This window comes from Callorhinchus milii, unplaced genomic scaffold (genome assembly GCF_018977255.1).
Source record: "Callorhinchus milii isolate IMCB2004 unplaced genomic scaffold, IMCB_Cmil_1.0 Scaffold3, whole genome shotgun sequence".
Classification (NCBI taxonomy): Eukaryota; Metazoa; Chordata; class Chondrichthyes; order Chimaeriformes; family Callorhinchidae; genus Callorhinchus; species Callorhinchus milii.
Window position 1 is genome coordinate 45,750,683 of NW_024704744.1, and position 24,421 is coordinate 45,775,103.

General features: G+C 38.4%; 1 protein-coding gene across 4 annotated transcripts in view; it reads right to left on the reverse strand.

Annotated features, from left to right (window-relative positions):
- Nucleotides 1–11,322: 11,322 nt before the first annotated feature.
- si:ch211-278j3.3 (E3 ubiquitin-protein ligase RNF19A) overlaps nucleotides 11,323–24,421 on the reverse strand; it is a 39,665-nt gene continuing 26,566 nt past the window's right edge. For 3 of the 4 annotated variants that reach the window (XM_007892982.2, XM_042333218.1, XM_042333217.1), the window contains exons 4-9: nucleotides 23,595–23,739; nucleotides 21,534–21,696; nucleotides 19,549–19,663; nucleotides 19,125–19,259; nucleotides 17,501–17,690; nucleotides 11,323–17,038 (exon numbers count right to left, since the gene is read on the reverse strand). In XM_007892982.2, coding sequence (XP_007891173.1) covers nucleotides 16,855–17,038; nucleotides 17,501–17,690; nucleotides 19,125–19,259; nucleotides 19,549–19,663; nucleotides 21,534–21,696; nucleotides 23,595–23,739 — 932 coding nt within the window. In that variant the 3' untranslated portion in view covers nucleotides 11,323–16,854. The remainder of the gene's footprint in view (nucleotides 17,039–17,500; nucleotides 17,691–19,124; nucleotides 19,260–19,548; nucleotides 19,664–21,533; nucleotides 21,697–23,594; nucleotides 23,740–24,421) is intronic. The other variant, XM_042333219.1, reaches the window with a different exon arrangement.

Below are 24,421 nucleotides of genomic sequence, written 5' to 3' on the forward strand. Positions count from 1 at the left end.
ACACCTTCCGGCTTTTACCTTCCGTGTACCTATCTACTTTTCTCTTGAAATCTACAATGGATACTGCGTTACCGGCTTACTTGGCAGGGCATTCTGTAGCATATAAGGAGCTTGTTACATTATGTACTGTTTCTCCCAAAATTCTGTTGTGGGGAGTGTATGGATAACTTGGTTACAGACAATATATTACTTACAATTATATAGCACCTTTCTAGTCCTCCCAAAGCACTTAAGAGTTCTAGCTAGGCACCGGAGCTGAGTGGGGGGGAGCTGAGGGGGTGAGAAGGGAAAGATAACCAAACACACAATCAAAGACATATGTCTTGAAGCCTACCTTGAAAGGCGGGAGGGTGCAAGTCAGAGGGACCGGGGAACCAAGTTCCAGAGAGGGGGCTGAAAGCTCACTTGCTGATTAAGGGGCAGTTAGAGCGGGGGATATGATGTGATGACATACCAACCAGCCTGGTCCATTAGCAGGACTTAGAGTGGTAAGTCACTGGGAGCAGGGATTCTTCCTGTTCAGCTCCTGTTAACCCTACAGACCAAAGCCCTAATACTTAGTTGGATCTTGTTGGACAACTCACCTTAAGCTTGCCAGACGGTGTTTTCAATGGCAAGCTCTGCGGTTTTAGCTGGTTAGACTCCAGCAGTACCCCAAAGCCTTCACAGGGGTCTCCAAACCTTCGCTTAATCCCCTCAAGAATTAGGTAAGCAGGGTGCATCCCTCCAAGAGAGAGTGTGTATTCCAAGGAACTTTCCACATGTAGGTGGTATACATACGTTGAACTCTCAGACAGGTTTGGATACTCTTGTTTGGAAATGGGTTTCTGCGTGTCAGACACACAGCTATCCTAAAAAAATTAGTTTCCACAGGTGTTAGATACCTGGCTCCGCCACCTCCTCTTGGTTGACACTGGCCTCTAGCTTGTCCTTCATCCCCCCACCAGCCCTCACTCTACCATCAAGTGGCTGTGCTTTCAGCCCCTACACCTCGAAACTTTGGAACTTGCTATGTCAATCCTTTTGCCTTATCCTCTCCTTTCTCTTTTTCAGATCACACCTGAAGACCTTTGATCGAGCTTACAGTCATTCTCCCTATCCACAGATCAGTGTTAAACATGTTAAGCATTCCAAGATGCTACCCCGCCTGAAGGGTGCTATATAAAAGCTTGTTGTTGTTGAAGAACCAGAAAGAGTTTCTTGCCCAATGAGGACGACAATACAAGAGAAATTTGCATTGATTGAAAGTGATGCTACACTGCTGTCCAAACATATTCCAGCTGAGAAGAGAACCTCCAAGAAATATCTGACAAGATTGGGATAGCTTTGAGGGGTTGAATCTGCACAAACATTGCCAACAAAGAGTAGAAGTACATAATTATGAAATACCATTCTTGACTACCATAGGAAGAAAAACCACAATAGACAAATATAACCCAAACGTTTAGTGAAAGCAGCACGTACTTGGTGAGGACACCAGGGGAATTCCTAACAATCTGCTTTGAACTAGAATAGTTCTGAGGAGATAAGCAACACAATGAAAATATGTTTTTGGTAGAGTTCTGCCAAACATGGGCAAAATATTCTCAACTGTGAAAGAAGGTGAGAGTTCACTTGCTGGCTGCCAGTTGTGTACTTATAAGCATTTGTAAAAAACTCCAATGAGGATTGGAACAAGAAGTACAAGTACTGAGAGCAAGGTGACTGTCAGACTCTCAGTATCTTGGTCATACAAAAATAAATCATGTTTGGCAGGCCCCACTAGTGAGTCAGTTTGCTGCCCCCAAGAATGGCAGGAAATCCCTCCGAACTCACAGTCCCCCCACTCGTTAAAGTTCTCAGACTTGGTTATGGTTTCAGGAGAGGGGGCTTTCAGCAAAAAATAGCAAGAGAAAGTCAAGAGCAAGTCAACTCTGGCTGCTCTTGGGCATTCCCTAGTGGCCAGATTGGACATTACCCTCGATGACAGCTTAGCAACAGGACTGTTTGCTCTTTCTACAACAACAACTTTCACGTAGTTAAACATCTCAAAACGCTTCAGAACTGGCTGCGGGCACTCTAGCTGATCATTTTCCAGATCCTTGTCCCATCCTTCAAATCCCTTCACAATCTTGCCCCTTCCCTACTTTGTAATCTCCTCCAGCCCTATTTTCCTGACTGTACCCTCTGCTCTTCCAGTTTTGGCCCTACTGTTCTCCCTCACTCCCTAAGTGTCACCAATGGTGGCTGAGCTTTCAGCATTACACCCCACACTCTCTGAAACTCTCTCCCCAAATCCCTTCATCTTTCAATCACTCATAAAATCTTAATTCTTCAGTTTCAAATCCCATCTTCATTTTCCCCTGCTCTTTAATCCCACCCCTTGTGAACATTGTCAAGGCGTGCATTCTATGTAAATGGCACTATGTACGTGCAAGTTGTTGTTGTTGTTGTCGTAACTTTAGGATCAGCGTGTTGTCTTGATTTAATTGATCAAGGAGAGCTTCCCGAATGGTCACGTGTGGTACAGCACAAAACCATACAGAACAGTAATAGGCTTGATCTAGGTTTGTGGATATTTACAAATATCTTTGCATATTTTACAAATTAGACCCCACTGTCTTGGCTCACACGTGAAGGTTTAGTTATCAGAAGGTGAAGGGGAGAAAAGGGGAGAAAACGTTATTAGTTTGATCATGTTATTTTCAATCAGGAGTGACCAAGTGCATTTCCACTCAATGGGTAGATTGTGCTGCAGACATCTGGAAGCCGTGAGCTGCACTCACATGCTTGAGGGTTATTTCAGCTTGTACCTCAGTCTAATTTTCAACACAAGTAAAGAGATCAGGGAGCCACAGATCAAATTAGCACACTGAACAGGATATGAGTTCATGGTCACATTGTCACATGACGATCACAAGCTTAAAGTACACACCGTGCCTTCACCCGTGCAGCAGAAGAAAGTTTGTAAAGAGGTATGATACATATCTGCAGTGGGGAATGTTACGCTGAGAGCTAACTATACCAAGAAAGACTGATGAACCATGTCGGGCTTTTTCCCACAAAGCCAGTTGCTATGAAGTACTGTAGCATTGACCGCCAATGTCTCTCCACTGTTCACTTATAAATATGTAAATAATGCTTGGTTATTGAGCTGGCAGGATAATAAATGTAAGTCACTTTCTGTGTTTATCAGGTGTACTGCCATATATTTATATTACTCTCCCCTGTTTGCATCACTTTTCCAGATGAATTGAGACTATTGAATGCAATACTGAATGCAATTCCTTATTCATTGAGCTAGAGTTCCTGGAAAACTTGGTTTAAAGTCTCCTGGCTGTGGGATCATTTTGGCAGGATTTCTAAAGGCAATCAGATCCACTAAATGGTGCTCCTCTCTTGCTAGATTATTCTGGCCCAGTTTTTACACTGAAGAGAGCAATCCTACTTTCTAAATGTTAGGCTCTTCATTAGGGCTCTAGACTATTATAATTTTGTCAGTTTTAATAGTGATTTCCAAGGTTTATCTAGCTGCGATGGGGGAGGGACAGGTGAAATCTCCGCTTTCCTAGATCAAAATAATATTTTCTAATATATAATAATAATCCTTGCATTTGATATAGCACCTTATCATGTTGTCGAGGTGTCTCAAAGCATGTCACAGGATATACTGTAAAGTGTATATTTTGGGAGGATGTCCCAAGGTGCTGTCAACAGTCAGGGATTAGGACTCGAGCGGCGAGAGGGGGTGCACTGGGGTTGGGATCAGGGAGGGGGGAGGGTAGAAAGGTGGTCAAAGGCATGATTGAAGAGAAAGCTCTTGAGGCGTGCCCTGTAGGAGGGAGCTGATACGTCTCATGAAATGTTCGGGTAACTCAGGCACAAGGTTTCTGTGTTGATGGCAGTTCAAGGCTCACATCAGGACTTGAGCTCACAGTGTAGGCTGATGCTCTAGTGTAGTACTGGAGCTCCACTGCATTGTCACATACTGTCCTTCGAAAAAGACAAACTAAGGGTTTGAGATATTTCAACATCATTTGTTATAAAAGTGTAAGTTCTTCTTCATGGTTTGTGAGAGGGACAGCAGCATTGCAATGAACACCTGAGTGGGCTGTCTGGGAATTTCTCAAGTGTAAGAAACACACAATAAAATTTTTGAATTTTAAAATAAAAGCCCCTTTACTGCCCCACTTTCCTCTGTGTCTCATGATGAAGATGCTTTTTAATTATCAAAATTTACAATGAATTTTCCTCAGTTGAGAAAACACAAGATGATGTATGGTGTAAATTTTGCATAGGATGAACATATCAATATGCTTTACAAAACACAAGTCAGAACTCAAGCCATGATCCCATTGTTTGACATACAACTATCCTGCTTGTCCGGTTTTAAACTCGGCAAGCCTAACACCAAGTATACTCATAGAATCTTAGAAGTTTACAGTGCAGAAAGAGGCCATTCAGTCCATCATGTCTGCACTGGTTCCCAGAGCAAGCTGTGTCTTCAATCCCACTGCCATATTCCTTTAAAGCCTCTAATTCAGGTATGTTAGGCAGTTTCAAGGCACCTTATCATTGACCACTGTTCTGCTTTCAGTAGAAAAAGAATTTTTGGGAAGTGCCTGTAACATGTATGAATTTCCATTAATTTAGTAAGCAGTCAGGGAGAGACGAAAACCTCTTAAATTCCTATATTTAGTATTGAAAACTGGAAATTACCAGGGTTTCAAGAAGAAAAGAAAATCTGAGCACTTTAGAAAAATTACATTATGTTTTCATCTCACATGATACGTCTCATGAGTAATTTTAACCTATATAAAACTTTAGAAAATTCTTAAATCCGTCTTAATGTGGAAGCAGGTTTGCTGCAGTTATTTTTTAAAAAAGACTATTCTCCTCGGGGGAGTAAGCAGAGTCTCCTTGTTGCCGAGATGACTCTCAATTGAATACTGGAATAAAGTGAGCTCTCTATGATGGTCTTAATGGTCTGACTCCCGAACAAGGCGATTCCTGAACCAGGCTGGTCCGCAGTCTTCCAGGGCACTGTGGATGACAATCGATGAAGTTATTCAGTGGAGATAGAGATTCTAACCATTTGCTCCTGATAATCCTGCAAGGGATGGTCTTAGGGTGGTCTTAGCTGGACAAGCTCCAAGAAACGTTCAAAGGCAAGCTATGCAGTTTCAACTGGTTGAACTCCAGAAGTACCCCAATGCACAATCTGGAGTCACTCAATCTGCTTCTTAAGCATTAATTATCAGATGTATCCAGCTGACCAAAATAAAATTAAAAGAAGTCTTTCAATTTTTAAAAGCTGATTTTGTTTTCGAAAGGCTTGAATTTTCTAATTGTTACTGCAGCTTTTGTAAGGAAAAAACAGTTTGTATTTATCTTCCTAGATCAGAGCTGGGTCATGATGATCCACAGCTGGCAAAGGTCTAAAGGCACAACCTATCAGAGAGACAACATGTGGGATCACAAGAGAGGTTCAGATCAGGAAGGTCTTTCCGCCCATTTGAGCTCATCTTCTACAATACAAATCTCACATTGTCTTCATGAAGACATGTATTTTAAATGAATTAAGTTTCTGAATGATTCCCTGCATAGATGTCAGAGAACTAGCACAAGGTCAGCTTTTAAAAATCAAAAATTGAAAGACTTCTTTTAATTTTACTGAGATGTGAGGTTATGCCTGAGCCCTCACCTCAGGCAAAGAATAAAGTAGTCTGTAGCAAACTGAGGAGAAAATTACATTCTGAAACTTGAAGAAGGAAAGCAAAAATTTGCACGAGTAAGTTCGAAAGAGAAGTCAGCAAGCATGAGTAAGGCCGAGTCTGAGAAAAGACAGTAATCGCTTGAAGGGAGTGTCCCACAAAAAGGCCAAAATAAGGGGATCGAAACTGAGTAAATCTGAGGCCGTCCTCCAGTAAAATAGAGGCCGGTCTGAGTCGCAGTTAACACTCAAAGAATTACTGAAGTAAGTACCTGCAAGGATTCCAGTAAACTGCGTGTACATTCTTACTCAGAACAGGAAGGCACTGAGCCGCAGAATACATCAAGAAAAGTAGCTCAAATCAGAGCTTGACTGTATTAGTTACTTTGCTCAATATTCCCAGTTTTAGAAGAAGCTAATTTATTTAATAAAACGTCATTGGTTTGTAACTCAGTGTTTCTATACCTGGTTACTGCAATAAGAGGTTATTCTTACACCAGTAATCTATGTACATATTATGCAAATCAAAGCAGTTTTCATACTAGAATATTTGTTGCATTCCCATGTTGAAAGGTCTTTATCGTCATAAGGTACCATAAAGTTCACCATAAGACTGTCTCTGGATTTTTTCAGAGTTTTTAAAAACTTTTTGCGTTGTGATTTTCAGCATTATATTATGAACCTAGATATTAGTACAATAAAACAGTCAGAAAGAGACTCTGAATAACTAACTATGTACACATACTGGATATGAAGAAAGGAAGAACTGGAGTCCTCTTCTCTCCCCTCCGCAGCTCGCATGCACAGCCACCACTGTTAAGCACTTTAAGACATACTCCCAAAGCGAAAATTGCTATATACATGTAACCTGCATTGTATTGTATAAACACAGGAAATAGGAATAGGTTAGTGTGTGGTACATTGACTTAAATCACCATTGGATTTGTACCTGATATAACCAAGCTCATGGAGTGTTTGCGTGAGTTGCAAATGGTTTACTGGCAGTATCAATTACAGAAAAGTAGTTACCAATCCAGAGAACAGAGTAGACACTTACAGGAGTCTTCTTTTTTTAAATGGTATTGTCTTTTAAGCGCTCCCAGGCTGCCCTGCATGAAAGGCCCTATATGAATGCAAGTTGTTGTTGTCTTTATTCCTGTGTCTGTTACAAACTTAGGCTTGATAGCGTCTGATATTTATACACAGGAACAAACAAGATTTTGCGATTTCAAAACCATCTGGTTTTGTTCACAGATACCATTTGCTTGTTCTTTGCACCCGAGCTGCAGGCTGGAGTTAAGGAGGGTGGAGGGCAAGGGGGGTGGTGCTAGGAAGATGACCAAAGGTGCGGTCGAAGAGGAAGGTCTTGAGATGGGCCTTTAAGGAGGCAAGGGATAGGGCAAGGTGAAGGGGCTCCAGGATGGATTTCCAGAGGGTGCCGGCATAGAGGCGAAAGACAAGTTGGTAGGGTAATAGGAGGTCACAGAGAACAGGACCGTGAAGGTGGAGCTGAGAGGAGAGGCAATGGAGAAGAATAGAGCAGTCAACAGCGTCAAACGCAACAACAATAACAAAAAATAACATTTGTATAGCACCATTCACGTCAGGAGGACGTCCCAAGGTGCTGGACAGATACTGTGGGCAGGGTGGAAATCAGATTGAAGAGGTTCATTCAGGATTCAGGGAGTGGCAGGAGAGGAAGGAGTGAAGCAACGACTTGTTCCAGGACCTTGGAGGGAAAGGGAAGGTTAGAAATAGGACAGTCACTACACTTTACAATATATCTAGTGAAGTGCTTTGGGACGTCCTCTTGATGTAAAAGGCGCTATACAAAATGCAAAGATTATTATTAATGTGTGTTGCTTCTTTTGTGTTTAATATGTTTTAATTGGTCTGAGAATAGGAAAATACTGTGAGAAAAATCCAAACTAAAATATTTGTAATTTAATATTTTATTTCAAGCTTAATTTCAGTAGTGTATAAATAATGGATATTATACCTGTTGCTATCAGTTACAATTTTGCTATTTTTTGTAGAGTGATTCTTCCATATCCTTTAAAGCTGTTTTGTGTTTCCCCAATGCTGTACTTCAATCAGATTATTATTGTGAAACACATCCATTTATAATGTTGTGAAAGGAGCTCATTCATTTTCAATGTGGCATTATGCTGCCATCTAGTGGACAATACTCATCAAACCCTAATCAGAATAATATTTATATTGTATTTGATATAGTGCCTGTAACATCAATACATCTCATATTGATGCATTGCTGTAAAGTGTAGTAACTGTAATTGTAGGCGAATGTGAGAGCCAATTTACGTACAACAATGTCCCACAAACATCCAAGCCTGGTCTCTCACCAAACTTGCATAATACCCTCCGGAATTAGGTCTTCATCCCTCTGGGGAAAGAGTGAACCTTCCATTCCAGACTCAGGGAAATTTATCATGGTTTGGAAACACAGCGATGGGTGTCTGAATGTGAAGGATTGCTGGCTGACCAAAAAAAAATTCACAAAATTTGAGTACTTTTTTTAAAAAAAACTTTTGCATTTGGTTTCATTGCATCAACAGGTTTTCCCTATTTTGACTTAAACATGGGTAATTCCAAGAGAAATTCCTGGATTTTAGAAATCTGGGAAAGTGACCTGAATTTACCATGTTCAGGTCATACAGAAATATCCCTAGATAATCTAGAGTAAGTGATACATACATGTGTGTACTGGAATTTTTTGTATTCACTTTTTTTAAAGAATTCCCTTGCAGNTTTTTTCCCCCCCACACAGGCTCTGTACATTTTCAATTATGACTTTCAATAAGTAAATGTTCATGTTTAGGAATGTTTTCAAAAATCTATTCACACATAAAATGTCAGGTTTTTTTCATCAATTTTAATATATCAAAAATATTTTTAAATGTTACAATTTTTCATCTTCGATTGTGAGAACTCTTTTGGATTTCTGGGATTGATTCGGTGTTCTTTCCCTGACATATGTCATTAAGTCATTAGGATCTGAAATAAAGTCCACCCAGAAACCAGTTTAGACGCAATTTGTTTTTTCTGTGTATTATGGAGACAATTCAATCATTTGGACAATCCAATGGTCTTGTTCTGTTGTCTGATTATTGCAGTGGGTCACATAAAATAATCCTTTAATTTGATACAGTACTTCACACTAATGAACTGTATAGTGACTGTATATTTTGTAGGCAAATGTGGCAACCAATTTACAATAATCAGCCTTTAAGCAAATAACCAATTTTTATAAGGACAGCTTGCCAGGAATACTGGGAGAAATTCCTTTCTCTTTTAAAATAGTCATCCATCCATCCATTTAACATCTATCTGAACAAGTAGATGGACCTCAGTTCAAACAACTCATCTGAGGGACGGCACCTCAGACAATGCAACTTTCCCCCAGTGCCGCATTGGAGTGTCAGTGTAGACGATAAGTTCAAAGTTCCAACTTGAACCCACGGCCTCTGTCTTAAAAGAGTGCAATCAATTAAGCCAGGCTGATAAAATAATTACACCATTGCACGAGATTCAAAGCATTCAAGGGGTCTATTTTGTAATGTTGAGACGCACAATTGGGGACTCTTGGTAACTAAACCATCATACTAATCCACAGGAACTCTACTTAATCTACTTTTGGAGCAGAGTTCTTGCATGTCACCAGGAATTCTGAAAGGATTTCTTATGAAGAACTATTCAAACATACCACAGGTTAGGCCCCATTGACTCATGCCTCCCTGCAAAAGCAAGTAATGTGGGTTAATTGAAGTCTATTAAAAAGAGCGGGTTAGAGGAACACAAGGATAAATACAGATGGAGATGGTTCTATAGAGTATAATGTTTCCTGTGCTACTGAGACTGGAGAAATTGTCATGCCAATGTAGAACATTGGCAGCAACTCTGTCACTGTATTTTTATGGTCCTATGAGACATAAAAGGGTGTGGGCAAAGCTTCATGAGGCTAAACAGAGAGCTCTTTCAAACAACTACCCCAGATATGACGGGTTTTATCTGTGCTGTAAAATTCTATGGTTTCAAGAGAGAATTGAGGATTTCCAGTATTTAAAGCAGCATTCAACTGTACATCAGTCATCTTTAGCAATGGGACAAACCGAAACATCGGTTTTGGAGTTGTATTATTCATCTTGCTGTTATTAAAATCCGATGTGAAAGATAGGACAAAGATAAAATTAGGCAGGCAAGTGAAATCTGTGTCCTTGGAGTTCTAATTTCAAACTCGATGACAACAAACAATAGTCAAGGGTTTTTGGACTCAAGTCTTTTCTTGGTTAGGTTTTTAACTCTAAAACTTGAGTTGGTTTTCCTCAGAAATTGTTCAGTTTTAAGAATCAGTTTGCGTTTAATCAACAGAATTCCCAGCTGCCAGGCTGTACTGTTTTTAAACCGTCCATGCCAAATCCATCACCATCAAGGCATAAGTTATTTCAAACCTTGTTTGCTACATAACAACACTGATCTCCATGCTTTACAAGGCAATACTAAGATCGTGTGAAGTTGTATTGGCAATATAAGATTGTGAAGAACACAACCACCACATTTATATAATTCCCTTCACACTGGATTGACTGGGAGTGCTGCCCAGTGCCAGGGTTGGACACTGAGCAAGGGAGAAGGGGAGAAGACCATAGGCACGATTGAAGAAGTACGTTTTAAAGCAGAATTAGAATTCTAAAGTAAAATTAGAGGTGAGGCAGGAAAACTGAGGCAGAATCCAGTGAAGAAATAACACATTGGGTTCTAAAATGTAATATATGCAAACTGTATTTGTTGTGTTAATTGTGACTAATGCTTTCTGGAATTTGCTGTGCAATTATCAAAAAGGCAAACTGTGAATCCCAAGGTATTAAAGTCTGAAAAAACAGCCAATGTGCAAAACATTCCCACCTGCCATTGTATCTTTTTTCTGCTGGGTAGGGACTTTGCTGTTTTGAGATTTTCACAAACTGTAAATCGAGATTAACACAACACATCCCATTAGCAACCAATGTCTTTTAGATCCCATTGGTGCAATAATAATGTGTTATCCTGACATAGGTACAGGAGTACATTAACTGGCTAGAGTATTGGGCATTGTACTTTGTACACACACAAGTTTATGCTTCAATACTGCATGTACCTGGGAGAAGAGGAAGAATTTTTTTTAAAAGTCATTACACTCTGCAGTATATCGTGTGAAGTGCTGAGACATCCTCCTGACGTGAAAGATGCTATACCAAATGTAAGGATTATTATGTCCCTTTGTTTCCTCTCGCAGGAAAGTACAGTGAAATTAACAATCTTAATTTCAATACAGTTTGATCTATTTAGATGTTTTAATGAAATTAATGTTCTGTCAGTCTGACTCAACACTCAGCCCATATTTGCTGATCATAAACTCTGGTTTAGGATTTACAAAGACAATGTCCTGAACTGTTGTAGTTTCCAAATGTACTCACACAAGGTTTCTTAAAGGAATGCTTGAATAAGTCTGTATACAATTCCTTTAACTGTATGAGGAAACTAAGTGTATTCATTACACTAATCCCCCGCCCCAAGGCAAACCGATAAATCCGTTCATAAAAAGTTGAGTCATTGCTAGGGTAATACTAAAATGCTTTTAAGTTTTCTTTAATGAATAAAATTGGGGAAAAATTATATTCTACAGTTAAATGTTCAAAAGGATATTTTTACATAGTTTTAGTTCCATAAAAGTCTGAAAGTATATCCTCTCCCCACTCCCCCACCCCCAAAAGACAGTCATTTCTAGACTGGCAAATGTTCTGTTGCACGAGTCTTGGTATAAGTATATAAGGCATTACATTTTAAAAAATATTCCCAAGTAAAATGCATTTCTAACAAAAGGTGGCCATGTAAATCATTCGAAAAGCAGTCAACATATTAGTTGAAGTTCACACAAACATGCTACGAAGGATAGTTTTCAAAAAGAATAGCTTAAGCACAAATAAATTTTAGTGGCATTTTGGCTGCAAATGACTGGTATTCTGCTTGTGCACCACTCTAATGTGCTTCTGGAGCAAGTTTGTGTTTGTTAAATTAAAAATTGGTGCTCTTTGGCAATTTTTAAAAATAACTAAAAACTTAGGTAAATTTGATCTGGCCCAAATTTAGGACAATACTTCAGCAAAACTTCAAATCTTGGAAATCTGATAAAGGGTCCAACATGAAACTTCAACTCAATGTTCTCCTATAGATACCAATTGAGCTGATGTGAATTTTCCATTTCCCGTTTGTACATCAGGAGCTGGATTAGCAACTAGATCCACATAACTTGAAAGTTCCCATAAGGACGCTTCAGTTGATAGTGGAGAGGTGAAACAATTCCAGAAGATTGCTTAAAAGATAAAGTAATTTAAATTTATGGAGAGTACAGACCAATGCTTAGAGTTTATGATCACAAAGAATTATCGCACTAAGCTCTCCCCCCCACCCCACCCCTGGGACTCAATTTCAAAAAGGAAAAAAAGAATTCCAATTTACTTACAACATATTCCTATATAGCTTATGGATAAGTTTTATTTTATTAAAAGTAAACAATTTTCTAGATTAAGATTTTATTCTTGAAATCTAAGTGATGATAGGGAAAGGAATGAATGGTTACATTTTCTAAGTGAAAATGTGGTCCGGGGTAGGGGGGAGAGAAGAGGTGGATGTGAAAAGGGAATTCATTATCAACTGCTTGTTTTTTGGGGGGGAAATAGAAAAGTGTTGCTTTTAAGTGTTAAGATTTGTAAAAATATTGTTGATGAATGTATTGGCAGAGAAAATGCTACAGCCTACATCATTATCTTCCTTAAGTGAAAGTAAAGACAAACGAAATCAAGTCGGAAGAGATTTTCATAAGAAATTGGCGAGCATATCAATTTAAAGTTTTCAAAACATCTCAAAATAATTTAAATCTAGGAATTTAAAATAACCTGATTTATAAATGTGCAATAATGTTTTACATGCTAGTTCTTGTGAATTTTAGTAAAACAAAATCTGAAATGAAAGAGGGTTTAAAGATACTGAGGTAAGAATTCACGAGCAGAAGCATAACCAGTTCTGAACTGACGAGGGGAGGAAGCAAAATATTCTGTTAAGTCAGCTGAAACCGGTTTGAAGATAGAGGTAACAAGCTTGCATTTCAAACAAGACCGAGTTGTTACCTGAAAAGATGGAAAGTAAAACATATTTTGGGTATTAGGAATCAAATCATGAATACTGTGACCATGATGTATGGTGTCCATGTTGGAGGGGATGGGGAGGGGGAAAGAGAAGACTATTTTGAATTTTATAACCAGTGATACCACTATCCAGTGCTCAGATTAAAATCAGAGTAATTCCCTTTTGGTGCCGATACTGCTCCTCAACCCCAACCTTATTGAATGTCTTTGAATTTCTGATACATTCCGAGGTGGTTCTATGCAATAGGGTCATGTGAACGAAGAGCTGAATCGGGACTGTTCAAGCCGATTACTCTCATTTCCTGAACAGTTGGGAGACAGCAGAATGTCCATCCCACTTATCCAAGCTGGAATTTATTTTGATGTCTTGGGGAGTGAGGCATTATTGATATAACGTTATACTGATATGGATATAATTCCCCAAAGCAAGCATCATTTTAAAAAACAGTAAAGTTCATCTTCAAAATTCACATTTTTGAACTTTAGGGTGTGGATCATGTTCTTATACAGATAGAAATAAATGAAATTCAGCAGATATAGAATTAATTGCAACTGTACATCATTCAAGAACTCAAGGCATTATAACAATGAACAGCTCCAAAACTATCGAGATGAAACTCAACAATGAACTTCCATCAGCTGCGGTAGGTATGTGGACATAAGTTCTAATCATTTTTCTCACTCAATTTTGATACATGAAAGTTCTGTCAATTCAGATTTTGTATCATGTTACCCACTATATATTATGGCAGAGATTCAGCATAATATTCTACATGACGGGAATCATCCATTCTTAAATCATGTAACAGGTACTCAACCTAGTTCCACATATCATTATATCACAATAAAAAGGAGCAACTTACAAGTTACAATACCGAGTACCATAGACCCAACACTATCCTTCAATAAATCTGAACACCTAATCTGCCATATGGACATGTGCATGATAGTAATGTAGGTATCAAACAATGGGATTACAATTTATAATGAGAAAATCAGATCAAAAAGATTAAAGGTTGTGTTTTACATTTGCAAGAATGGAAGGTACACAGATCATGCATTTTAAGAGGAGCATTCCTTCATAACAGACAATAAAAATCCTTAAATTAACTCAAGTTATTCCTGATGAATGATTATGAACAAAAGATCAGCATCTTTACGTTTAAGAATGCCCACTATATTTAGGACATTGCGGACTTGATTTTCATGAACCTGTTATTTTAGTCAGGATTTTCCCTTTCCTTGTGCCAAGGTAACCTGAAAGCAACAGTGGCTTCAATGTGATTCATGCAGAGTTTGTCCAGACAGCAGGCCAGTCCTACTAATGCAATTTGTGGAGCTTCGCAATTCTTAAAATCCAAAGTGCAACAAGAGCAATGCTGCTAAAATGTTTAAGATTTTTGCATCTACCAATACACACAGTAGTCGTTCAGTGCCTGATGATCTGTGTATGGAGGAATGCTCCTTTAAGTTATGAAATCAGTGTCTTACATAAAAAGCAATCATTGTGCATTATCCAATATGGCTGCAAAATAAGGGTTTTCCACTCTTAGAAAACATGCTGAATTCCTGCAGCCCTGACATTTCAGAATGTACGACTTTGAGCACAGAAACCAGCATGCACCAATTAATATAACAAAGATTACCTGGGTTCCCAACTCAAATAATGTTCTCTTCTAGCAGATATCAAGTTAAAAGTTTCACATTTTAATATACTGTAATTAGGATGCAATAATACTGAATTAACTTATTTGCTGCTATTATGCACTCAGATGTTGACATGCGGTTGCTTCATGTTAATGTTTGCTGTAGCTTTTGCTTTAATCTGCACAATCCTATAATTATTTAGGTCTCTTAATGTTGATTCTAAATCAATTTTTCTACACAAAGTCCACATACCAAACATAAGCATTTCTGGCACTTTGTGGTCTCTGGATTACTTCATAGAATTCTTATCCGATATCATATGGAAAAGGGTAGGCTAACTCAGATTCTGTACTGCTTATAACCGTACTTCTGGTTAAACATTGGCATTGCATTGCAGCTTCAAGCTTGGTAAATAACTGCATTGCTAGTGCAATCCTAGACTTGGCCAGCAGAGACTGCACAGTCGTCTTTCAGCCCGTTTTTTGATTCCACGCAGAAGATAATTGTCACTGCACAGTATTGGGAATTATAGCTTCAGTGTAGTGCGGTTGAGCTTTGAAACTGAATGCAGAAGGTTAAACTGGATTCCAGGGGCTTTGATGAGCCACAGCCAGGTGGCATATTCAATCCTGAAGAAAATCAGAAAATCACTGTGCATTACTTCTACAGTCAGAGTAGCATAGAACTTCACAAAACAATTCCCCCTCAATTGGTAAAGATTAGAAAAAGCATTTTCAGCCTGTGAAATTTGCCTTCTTTTTTTTAAAAAAACACCTTACAACTGAGTTTTTACACCAATAAATCTGGTTTCATTAATAGAACATCTTAAGAGCTGCTGTCAATGTCACACACCAGTGAAGTCCATGCTCAGTGAAGAGAGGCAATTTTTTTCCTAGCAAGGTGAGAAAAGTTTGAGTTAATGTACTGTTGTGTCTAACAACAGAACTTTCCTTTTCAAGTTTAAGCTTCAATGCAGGTTCATCAGAAAGAGTTTACTTGGATTGTTAATCACTCAATGCGAAAGGAGCCTGGGTGTCAATTCAAGTCCCAGAAATTCCCAGCAATCGAACACTCACAAAATGTCACATCTTAACCCAAAGGGTTAAAATATGTTTAGAGGCCATATGTCATGTCTCAAGACTAGGCAGACATTGTGTTAAAAATTGTGGTGAGAAAATGGATGGGGGCACATTAGATATCTCCATCAAAATACTTATGCATGACTTCTCAAAGGCTGCAGTGAACTGTATATGAAGAGTTTGATAGAATTTTCATTTTACATGTAGTGCTGACTGTAACACTTTATATAGGCCATTCTCAAGAGCACACAATATTTTATCAAATACTTCAATTTATGAATACTTGAAGCATACATTATATTCAAATGTTGAACTTATTCTCATTCATCGCCATTTTTATTTATAGACATTTGAAACTGGCTAATAGATTGAGTGGTTACGTAAATGACAGGTTAGATGTGTGAGATAAGTTACCACCCACATTTGCTCAATGCTTACAGGATGGACTCAGAGAACATTTGAAAAGACAGATAAATGGCTGGCCTTAGGAATGAGTTCATATTCATTACAGTTAAAGCAAATGTAAAGTGACAGCAACAAAATAATTGAAAGATAGTTTTTACTATCCCTGTACTCCACCGACCGCATTTCTCACAATTATTTGAGCTAGACATCAACCATTGTACATAGAATGGGGCCAAAAACTACACATCATCTTTTAGGGGAAGCAAGATCATGACAATTCAGTGAACACCGCAGCAACATTTTGAATGCATTTTAGAAAGTTATTTTGTATAATCCAAAACGTATCGCAGATTCAATTCTGTGAAAAATCCACCACTTCACGATGTGGTGGGAGGGGGGAGAACCTCAGATAGTTTTTGTTTCTTGAACAAAAAACAAGTTCCAGATTCTAAAAAAGCCCTGATATGTCTAAAGTCTAAAAAGAATTGGGGAAAGAGGTAAATGGGGATGGTGGTCAAATAAATAGTTAGACTTGGTCACAAACTTTTAGGAAAAAAAAGTTACCCTTTTTTTGATGGTGTACCAAAGAAAAACACTCAAGACCTGTTGGATGTTCTCTAAGGGCTAAGGGCTGATGAAAGAGCTGCAATGTCAGACAAAACATTTACAGGTATCGAGGCAAGTAGGTAGAGTATTTTAATAAATTTAGTGGATCGGCATTTTATTAGTGTAAAAACTCAGCTATTCCACCATACTAGTATATATCTTGGCATTTTTAGGGGGTAGAAGCACTGAATTTCGAATTTAAAAGAACATAATTTAAACTCCTTCACACACAGGTCTGAATGGAGATCCGCTCTGTGTTTGGGCTGGTCCCACACAATAGTTCCCTTGAGCAGTGTGGTGATTCCATAGACAAACTGTGAACAGACAAATAACTGCTGCTGCTTCGGTCCTTGACACCCCCAGGCTCAGTTTCAATGTCCACGTGGACCTCGATGTTTTTTCCTTCCCTGGAATAGAAGCAATATTTAACAAGTTAGCAAAAGCTGCAACAACTTTGCAGGATGTGTTAGTTTTGTGCATGAAGTGCATACAGAGTGGGTGGAGAAGTGGGTCCATTTATGGAACGCTCCCTTTCCCTGGTCTTTGGAGTGAGGTCTGTCACCCCTGCCCTTGGCCTCTTGACAAAATTTAGTTTAGGTCTTGAAGATGGAGGTTTAACAAAGATTTGGTCAGGTAATGGCGCACGAGAAAACTAGGCTTTGCAGTTCAAAAAAAAAACAAAAAAGAGAAAATATGTTTCAATATGATAGCATTTAAAGGATTATTCATAGATGCAATGTTCAATTTCAAATTGACACTTGAAATGGCATCCTGACTGTCTAGATAGACAGTGTCAGTGATGCAAGATGTACACCGTCTATTTTTGGCCAATTCTAATAGCGTTCCACTTGACATTAATACACATTTACCTGTTTGAGGCATCGTGTTCTGTACTGAGCATGCTCCCTGCTAATGCCACAGTGCTTGCCGATTGGTCGTTTTCTAGTTTGACGCCTGCTCTGTCTAGATTGCTGCCGCTCACACTCAGTCCACTGGTCACCTCTTGAACACTGCTTCCACTAATGCTGTGGTTATGTAGTCTTGGTCTTGGCTCATTAACTGTTGAGAATTAAAGGATCAATAATCAATACAGATTAAATATATTAATATTGTAGTTAAGAAACTGTCACTTCTGATTCAGGATTCCTCTTAAGGGTTTGAACAAATTGCTCAATCTGTAACATCCACCCTCCAGTTTACTTATCGAGACACTATTTAAATTGTTTTACGTAAAGACCGGGGACGAAAGATGCCGTCTGATCAATGAAGCTTCCAAAGTAGAAAGAATAAATGAAATTTGTATGAAAATGTTGAAACTATACAGGGAAACATTGTTATAATAATAATCCTCGCATTTGATATAGCGCCTTATCACGTCTTCGAGAAGTCTCAAAGCTCTTCACAGAATATACTGTAAAGTGAATTGACTGTACATTTTTTGGTGGGCAAAACTATCATTACCAATCTCCAGTCGTAGGTGGAGAGGTGAGGCTGCACCCTTTGACCTTTGCCAGCCAAGGTTGGCCATTGGCAGATCTTTCTAAAATTGTCCTAATTTTGGTAGTGGGTGTGTAAAAGGGAGGGGGTGGGGTAAGAGTGGAGTACTGGTGCATCGCCTCCTCCACTTCAAAATGTCTTTTGAGCCTTATAATCTCACAAGGACATACAGAAACAACTAGCAGAAACAAACGTTTAAAGACCGACTTGCAACCCAGCAGATAAAATGTTGCAAACTATTTTAAGGGTGTATTAGAGTTCCAATCCTTCGGTTTGGGATGGGGGTGAGAAGTCAGTGGAATTAAAAATAACAAATACAGCTGTAAGTGACTGGTCTGACATGTGCTAATAGCCAGCTGTATTGAGCAATAATAGCAGAAGCAAGGGAAAAAAAACCACGTCATAGTGAAGCTTGCCAAAAAGTCAGATGCCAAAGGGGGAAGCGGTACAGAAAAGATTTTGTTGTATTAAAATGCATTCTTATTGCAACATAAAGTGAAAAATAACACGACTTAATATGTGATATCGACAAAGAAAATTTTTAAAATTCTGTAATTTAACCCTAAAAACAGTTTTCAAAATATTCAGTTTGAATTAGAGATAGGTTCATGGAACCACAAAGTTGGGTGCAAATGTGGCTACCACTTTTTGCCTGAAACTGGACAGCTTTGTACTTTAGAAAATTTATATTCTGCGAGCACACACAACACCATTGTGTCTTGCTAGACATGCAAAATAGTCACAAAATGCAAAATTAAATTAGTGTTTTATTTTAATTAAAATATTTTAATTAAATTACTGACCAGCTAAATTAGCATGGCCTTCTCTCTGCTTTGCTGTGGTTAACTGTTGCAGTGCCGACACATCTGACAGAGGTATCAAAGGTTCTATAAAGAGAGCTTGCTGTGCTTTTAAATTAGTTAATAATCTACTTCAAATGTCTATCCAATGTGGATAGGCCAAAAGTTATATAAAAGTTGGTCACGTTGACCTTACCAGAAGCAACATCTTCATCTATTTCAATCTTCACTCCTTTCCCATTTGCAGTAGTAACTCCACACCAGTCACTGCGACACAGAGATACTGGGACAACACCATAAACATAGGCAAGCATGATTGGTACTCCAATACCTTAAAACAACAAGTTAAAAGCAGAATTAGAACTTCATATTTCAAAAAAGTGAAACAGTTAATTGTAAGGAAAAACACTGTACAGTTATAAAGACTGTTTTAAAAAAAGAAAAAAATAGCAAAATATTACTTTGATGCAATGGGTGCACAGCAATATGACATGAATTTGTGATCAATAAACAGCGAAGACTTATATTCTTATAATATTTAAGAAATAAATCTACTTTTCATTGATGCAGCTCAGTTTAATGAACACGTTCAATGTTATAGTTCTTCAGTTTAACCTTACCCACTGTCACAGCAGCTAAGACTGGGGATACAATAATGGACAAAACTACTCCTCCAGCGACAGCAAGTCGTCTCCTGTGTTTTGATACCTTATTATTTTCACAACGGCTGTGAATCTGAAAAAAAGTGCACAGGAAGTACTTTTTAAGTTGTTAGCTTATTCAAGTGATTAAATATTTCTTCAAGTTTATTCTGACCATAGTATTAATATTATGTAGTTCCTCAGAAATTCAATCAGTAATGGGAGGGATCAGAATCCAAGGATTAGAAGCAATGACTAAACAGGTAGATTTAAAATTTCTTTAGCAAATGAGGAAAAAAATGCTACAGAAATTCAAAATGGAAGAAGCAATCAATCGTTTTGCCCAGGTTTTCTTTACTTTTTTCCCTACTTTGAATTTACCTTTCTGCATTGTGATGTATATTGCAACAGATATGGGAGCAGATTGCACAACACAAATCAGAGTCTGGTACAGAGAAAGGACATGGGGATAATGATAGTTCTGCTACATATGTTTAGCATGTTAGGCAATGACACAGTAATAGTGAAAATAATCGTTACAATCAATCCAGCACCTTTTACGTCAGGAGAACATCTCAAACAGTTTCACAGGAATTAATTTTTATTCTAGTGACTGAATTTGCAGGCAATTATGTACAGAACATTTTTCCAAAACTGCAAAGCAACCAAATATGGACCAGATCTGGTTTAGGAAACCCATCACAATGCTTAAGAGTTTCCAAACCAGAGTACATGCATCCCACCTACATATGGAAATCTGGTGTATTGGAATGGAATGCACACTCTGTCCCTGGAGGGATAGATCCTGCGTATCCAAATCTAGAGGAAAGGCTTGGGGTCCACAGAGTGTACACTGGGGTACTGCTGGAATATAACCAGCTAAAGCCACACCAGCTTGCCATTGAAAGCTTTTCCGCTGCTTGTCCAAATTGACACCCTACCCATTAGGGGGTTGGCTTTGCAGGGTGAACAGGAGAAGAATCACTGTCTCCCAAAACACACTCAATTTAGTGTTTCCAGGGGCATATTTGGATCTAAATGAGACGGAAGAGACTAACAGACACACCACCATTATGTGGCAGGTGGAATCACAAGATGCATCTGCATGATGTGGACACATGCAAATGCTAAAAGTTGCAGGTCTACAAGACAAGCAGAAGAGAACATGGGGAGGAAATACACGATTAACATGATGAATGAGGGAGGACTGGGAATTATCGGCAAAACTAACATGAATGCAGATCTTGGTCCCCCCTCCTCTACCACAGGCCCAGCAGCCCATTGGACCTGCAACCAATACAAAATAAAGCTCTATTGTGATCACCATATTTCAGGGGCAAACTGAGAGTTGCTGGTTAAAAACTAGATGTCATTTACTTGTATATTGGCATTTTAAAATTACATTTATACATGTTTTTCAGATCCGTTACAAAATCACGAAGGAATTCAATGGTATAACATTAGCACTACCCACGAAAAGCTATGGAGATCAAAGTTAAGTAATTAGCCATTTCACTGCAAGAGTAATAAAGGTTGTGCAAGTGCACACTGGAACAGCTGACGAATGAAACCATCACTGAATGGAGAATCTTTGTAAATGATATGGAGAAAGAAAAAATAGGAGAGAAAACAGAGCCTTGGGGAACATTGAATTGATGGAAAGAAAGTCAGAGAATAAACCATATACAAAAAACATTTTTTGGTTTTTAATCCTTAGTTCTGTTAAGATGGAGAAAACAGTTTGTTCTTTCCAGTGGTAGAAGTTGTAGCAAAATAGGTGAAAAATACAATATGCACTTATATCACACATTTCACATCAAAATGCATCACTGTAGTGCACAAATTTGAATACTGTTTCCAACCTTTTGACCACAACAAAAAGTGGAAAAGGAAAGAGCTCTGACACTTGCCAGGAAAGTTATCAAGTTTAAAGGGTCATGAATAAGTTTATTTTGAGGACTTACCTTTCGGCCTACATAGATAGGGATCCCAACCATCATAAAGGGAACAGCAATGCCAGCAATCAAAGTAATTCCAACTGGAGCACCAACCAACATGCCCACTTGCCAGAGAATTTTCTTTTTCCGGCTCCATGGTTTCTTTCCCCAGAACGTGCAACCAGAGGGACTGCAAACAAGAACATTAGAGTGAGTATGGATATATATATATATATATATCTTTATAAAAGTTGCAATGCCCATAATCATGGATACTTAGAAATTTGTACAAGAGACCCAGAAAAGAAAACTGAAGATTATTCAGAAACTGTGCAAAATTGCTGAATGCATCCAAACATTGCATTTTCACATTCGGCTGTGTACAATTGTGCTGCAGTTCACCAAGCTACTTAAAGTGAAATCCGCATCATCAATTCCATTGATATATAAGTTGTTCCATCAAACTGTGGGACCATGAAAAGGTACAACTTGTGCATTAAGATCTCATGGTATACGATAGTTGGATATCAAATTGAGAATTTTAAATGCTTGGTGGGAAAGTTTCTCTCAAAGAGCAAGGAATATACAATTCAATTGTATTTCAAGAGTTGCCATGTACATAACTAGAATTTGCAAAATTACATTTGGTGAAAACAAAAACCTTCCCATCAAGCAGTCCAAGGTCCGTGAGTGAAGTGGTGAAATGATTGGATTTTAGAATTTATTCAGTGAGTGCTTGTGGCCCACTTAATTGGTCATATCAAAATTATCACATGGCCAGAACTGACTGGCAAGGGTGGATAAGCTAATTTATGCACCACACAAGGACTTACCTGGGAAGGTATCTAAGAATGTTCTATGGTCTGGGCTGAAGGTTACAATTTAAATTGGTGAGCCAACTTGGGCCAAACTATGGAACTCTCAAACGTTCTAATTTACTCATATTTCAAACATTTTCTTCTGCTGTTGGGTTTTCACATGCACTTCGAAGCATCCTGCTGAACAGCAAGGTATCTGCATAGAAAGGTATCATGTTCGCCACTAGATGGCAGAAAATAGAGTATTATACAGTATTATTGACTCAAAAGTGCCTTCATGTCACCTGAAATATTGAGTCAGAAACAAGGATTCTGAACTGTCCAGATAATGTAGACAAATGAATGGCAAGTAACAAGTTAACAGTCATTCAACACCAAGCAGTTTAATGTACTTAAATTTGATATTCTTGTATTTAAATGACATTACATAATTCTTTCAGGTAATATTTTTTATCAGAAATTTTGAGCAACTAACATTTAATGTTATTTTACATTTCATTTGCTGTTCTATTTAATGTAGTACTATTCTGACCATGTAGAATTACTTGTGGACAAAAAAATAATTTTCACTAGTTAAGAGGATAGCAATATCATATTTATATTGAGTTGCTCTGAATTTTGGAAAATGTGCGGCGAGGAGGGAGAAGCAGAGCAATACAAGACAACTCAGACAGCTTAATGATTGCAGACTGTCAACACCCAAATCATGTCATCATAAAAAGAGAGAAAAAAGGGCAACTTCTGGGCTAACAGGTTGCAGCTGACATCACCTTCCCACACACTTGCATCGGCATTATGTGTAGGAAGTGACGCCACTGTCATTTGTAGCATGCTGCAAAGAAATGATCCTGACATGACTTCAGAATAGAACCAGTGCTTCCTGCACATGGCATGTATGAGCAGGAAGTGACATCTTCTTGCGCATTGGAAGCAATATCAGTGACAACCTGAAACCCAGAAGTTGGGTTATGCCTCTTTATAAACACAGTCCTTGAGACGTTGGACTCAGACGACCGCATCATAAAGGAGTTCTTCTGTATTTTGAAAAGGAGAAGAATTAAATGTTACTGAATATAGAATACACAACTCCCTAATCCACCCTGACACTGCAACCTTTGCAGTTAAGAGATCAGTTTGTACGTAGCTATGAAAACATTCATTCGAGCTAGCCAGAAATGGTGAGCAGACAAATCCATTGCAGTTTATACAGTTTATAAACAAAATAATGATCAGCAGTCATCAATATTACTGCGAATGTAGGCTCCCATACCTGAGGTAGTGCAAGTCTGTGATCTCCTTCATACACAGCCAGCAGAACTGGCAGCCACACACAGCGCATGTCATCCTGTTACAGCTCCCATCATTCATTTTCAGGATAAAAGCACCACATCGGGGGCAAGGCTTGATCTCTTCAGCTAAGGGTGGGTAAGAAAAATCTTTACATCTTTCATTCACACAATTACACTGAAATGATTGTAATGATACCACTGAATAGGAAATAGTTTCCATTTTTTAAACTAAATTAACCTTCACATATCTCAAGTGGTTAATGAAGGAAAGGAAACAAATGTAATAAAAACAGTGACTTACACTATCTAATGTACCAATAGTGCCATCTACCCAGCAAGACTTCAAACCAGGGACAATCATTAAGATCCCTCAATGGATGAACATATCACATGGCATAGCATTCAGACATACAGACCAACTTGTCACATCAGTTGATATTAGTAATGTTGAAAAAGTGCCCAAACATGAAAACTGAAGCATAAATAGATCTCAAGCTGGAAAAAGCACCTTGGGATATAGAATGCACTTTGTTGGTTTCAAAACTTGGTTTCAAGATCATCGCACATCAGAAAAATCCTCATGAGATAGAGATGTACCCTATAGGAGACGTAATTTATGTCTAGAAGCACTTTTTCCAACAAAAAGCACTATTTATGTTGCAGTTCTCCAGTATGCGTGTTTGTTTCCAACCCTACAGTCTCCCAACAGGTAGTGAGAGACAGAAAAGAATCAGCTAGGACTTCACCACTTGATCTTTATCAAGCAAATCCTGACAGAAGTACTCCCAATGTGGACATCAGGCAAGGA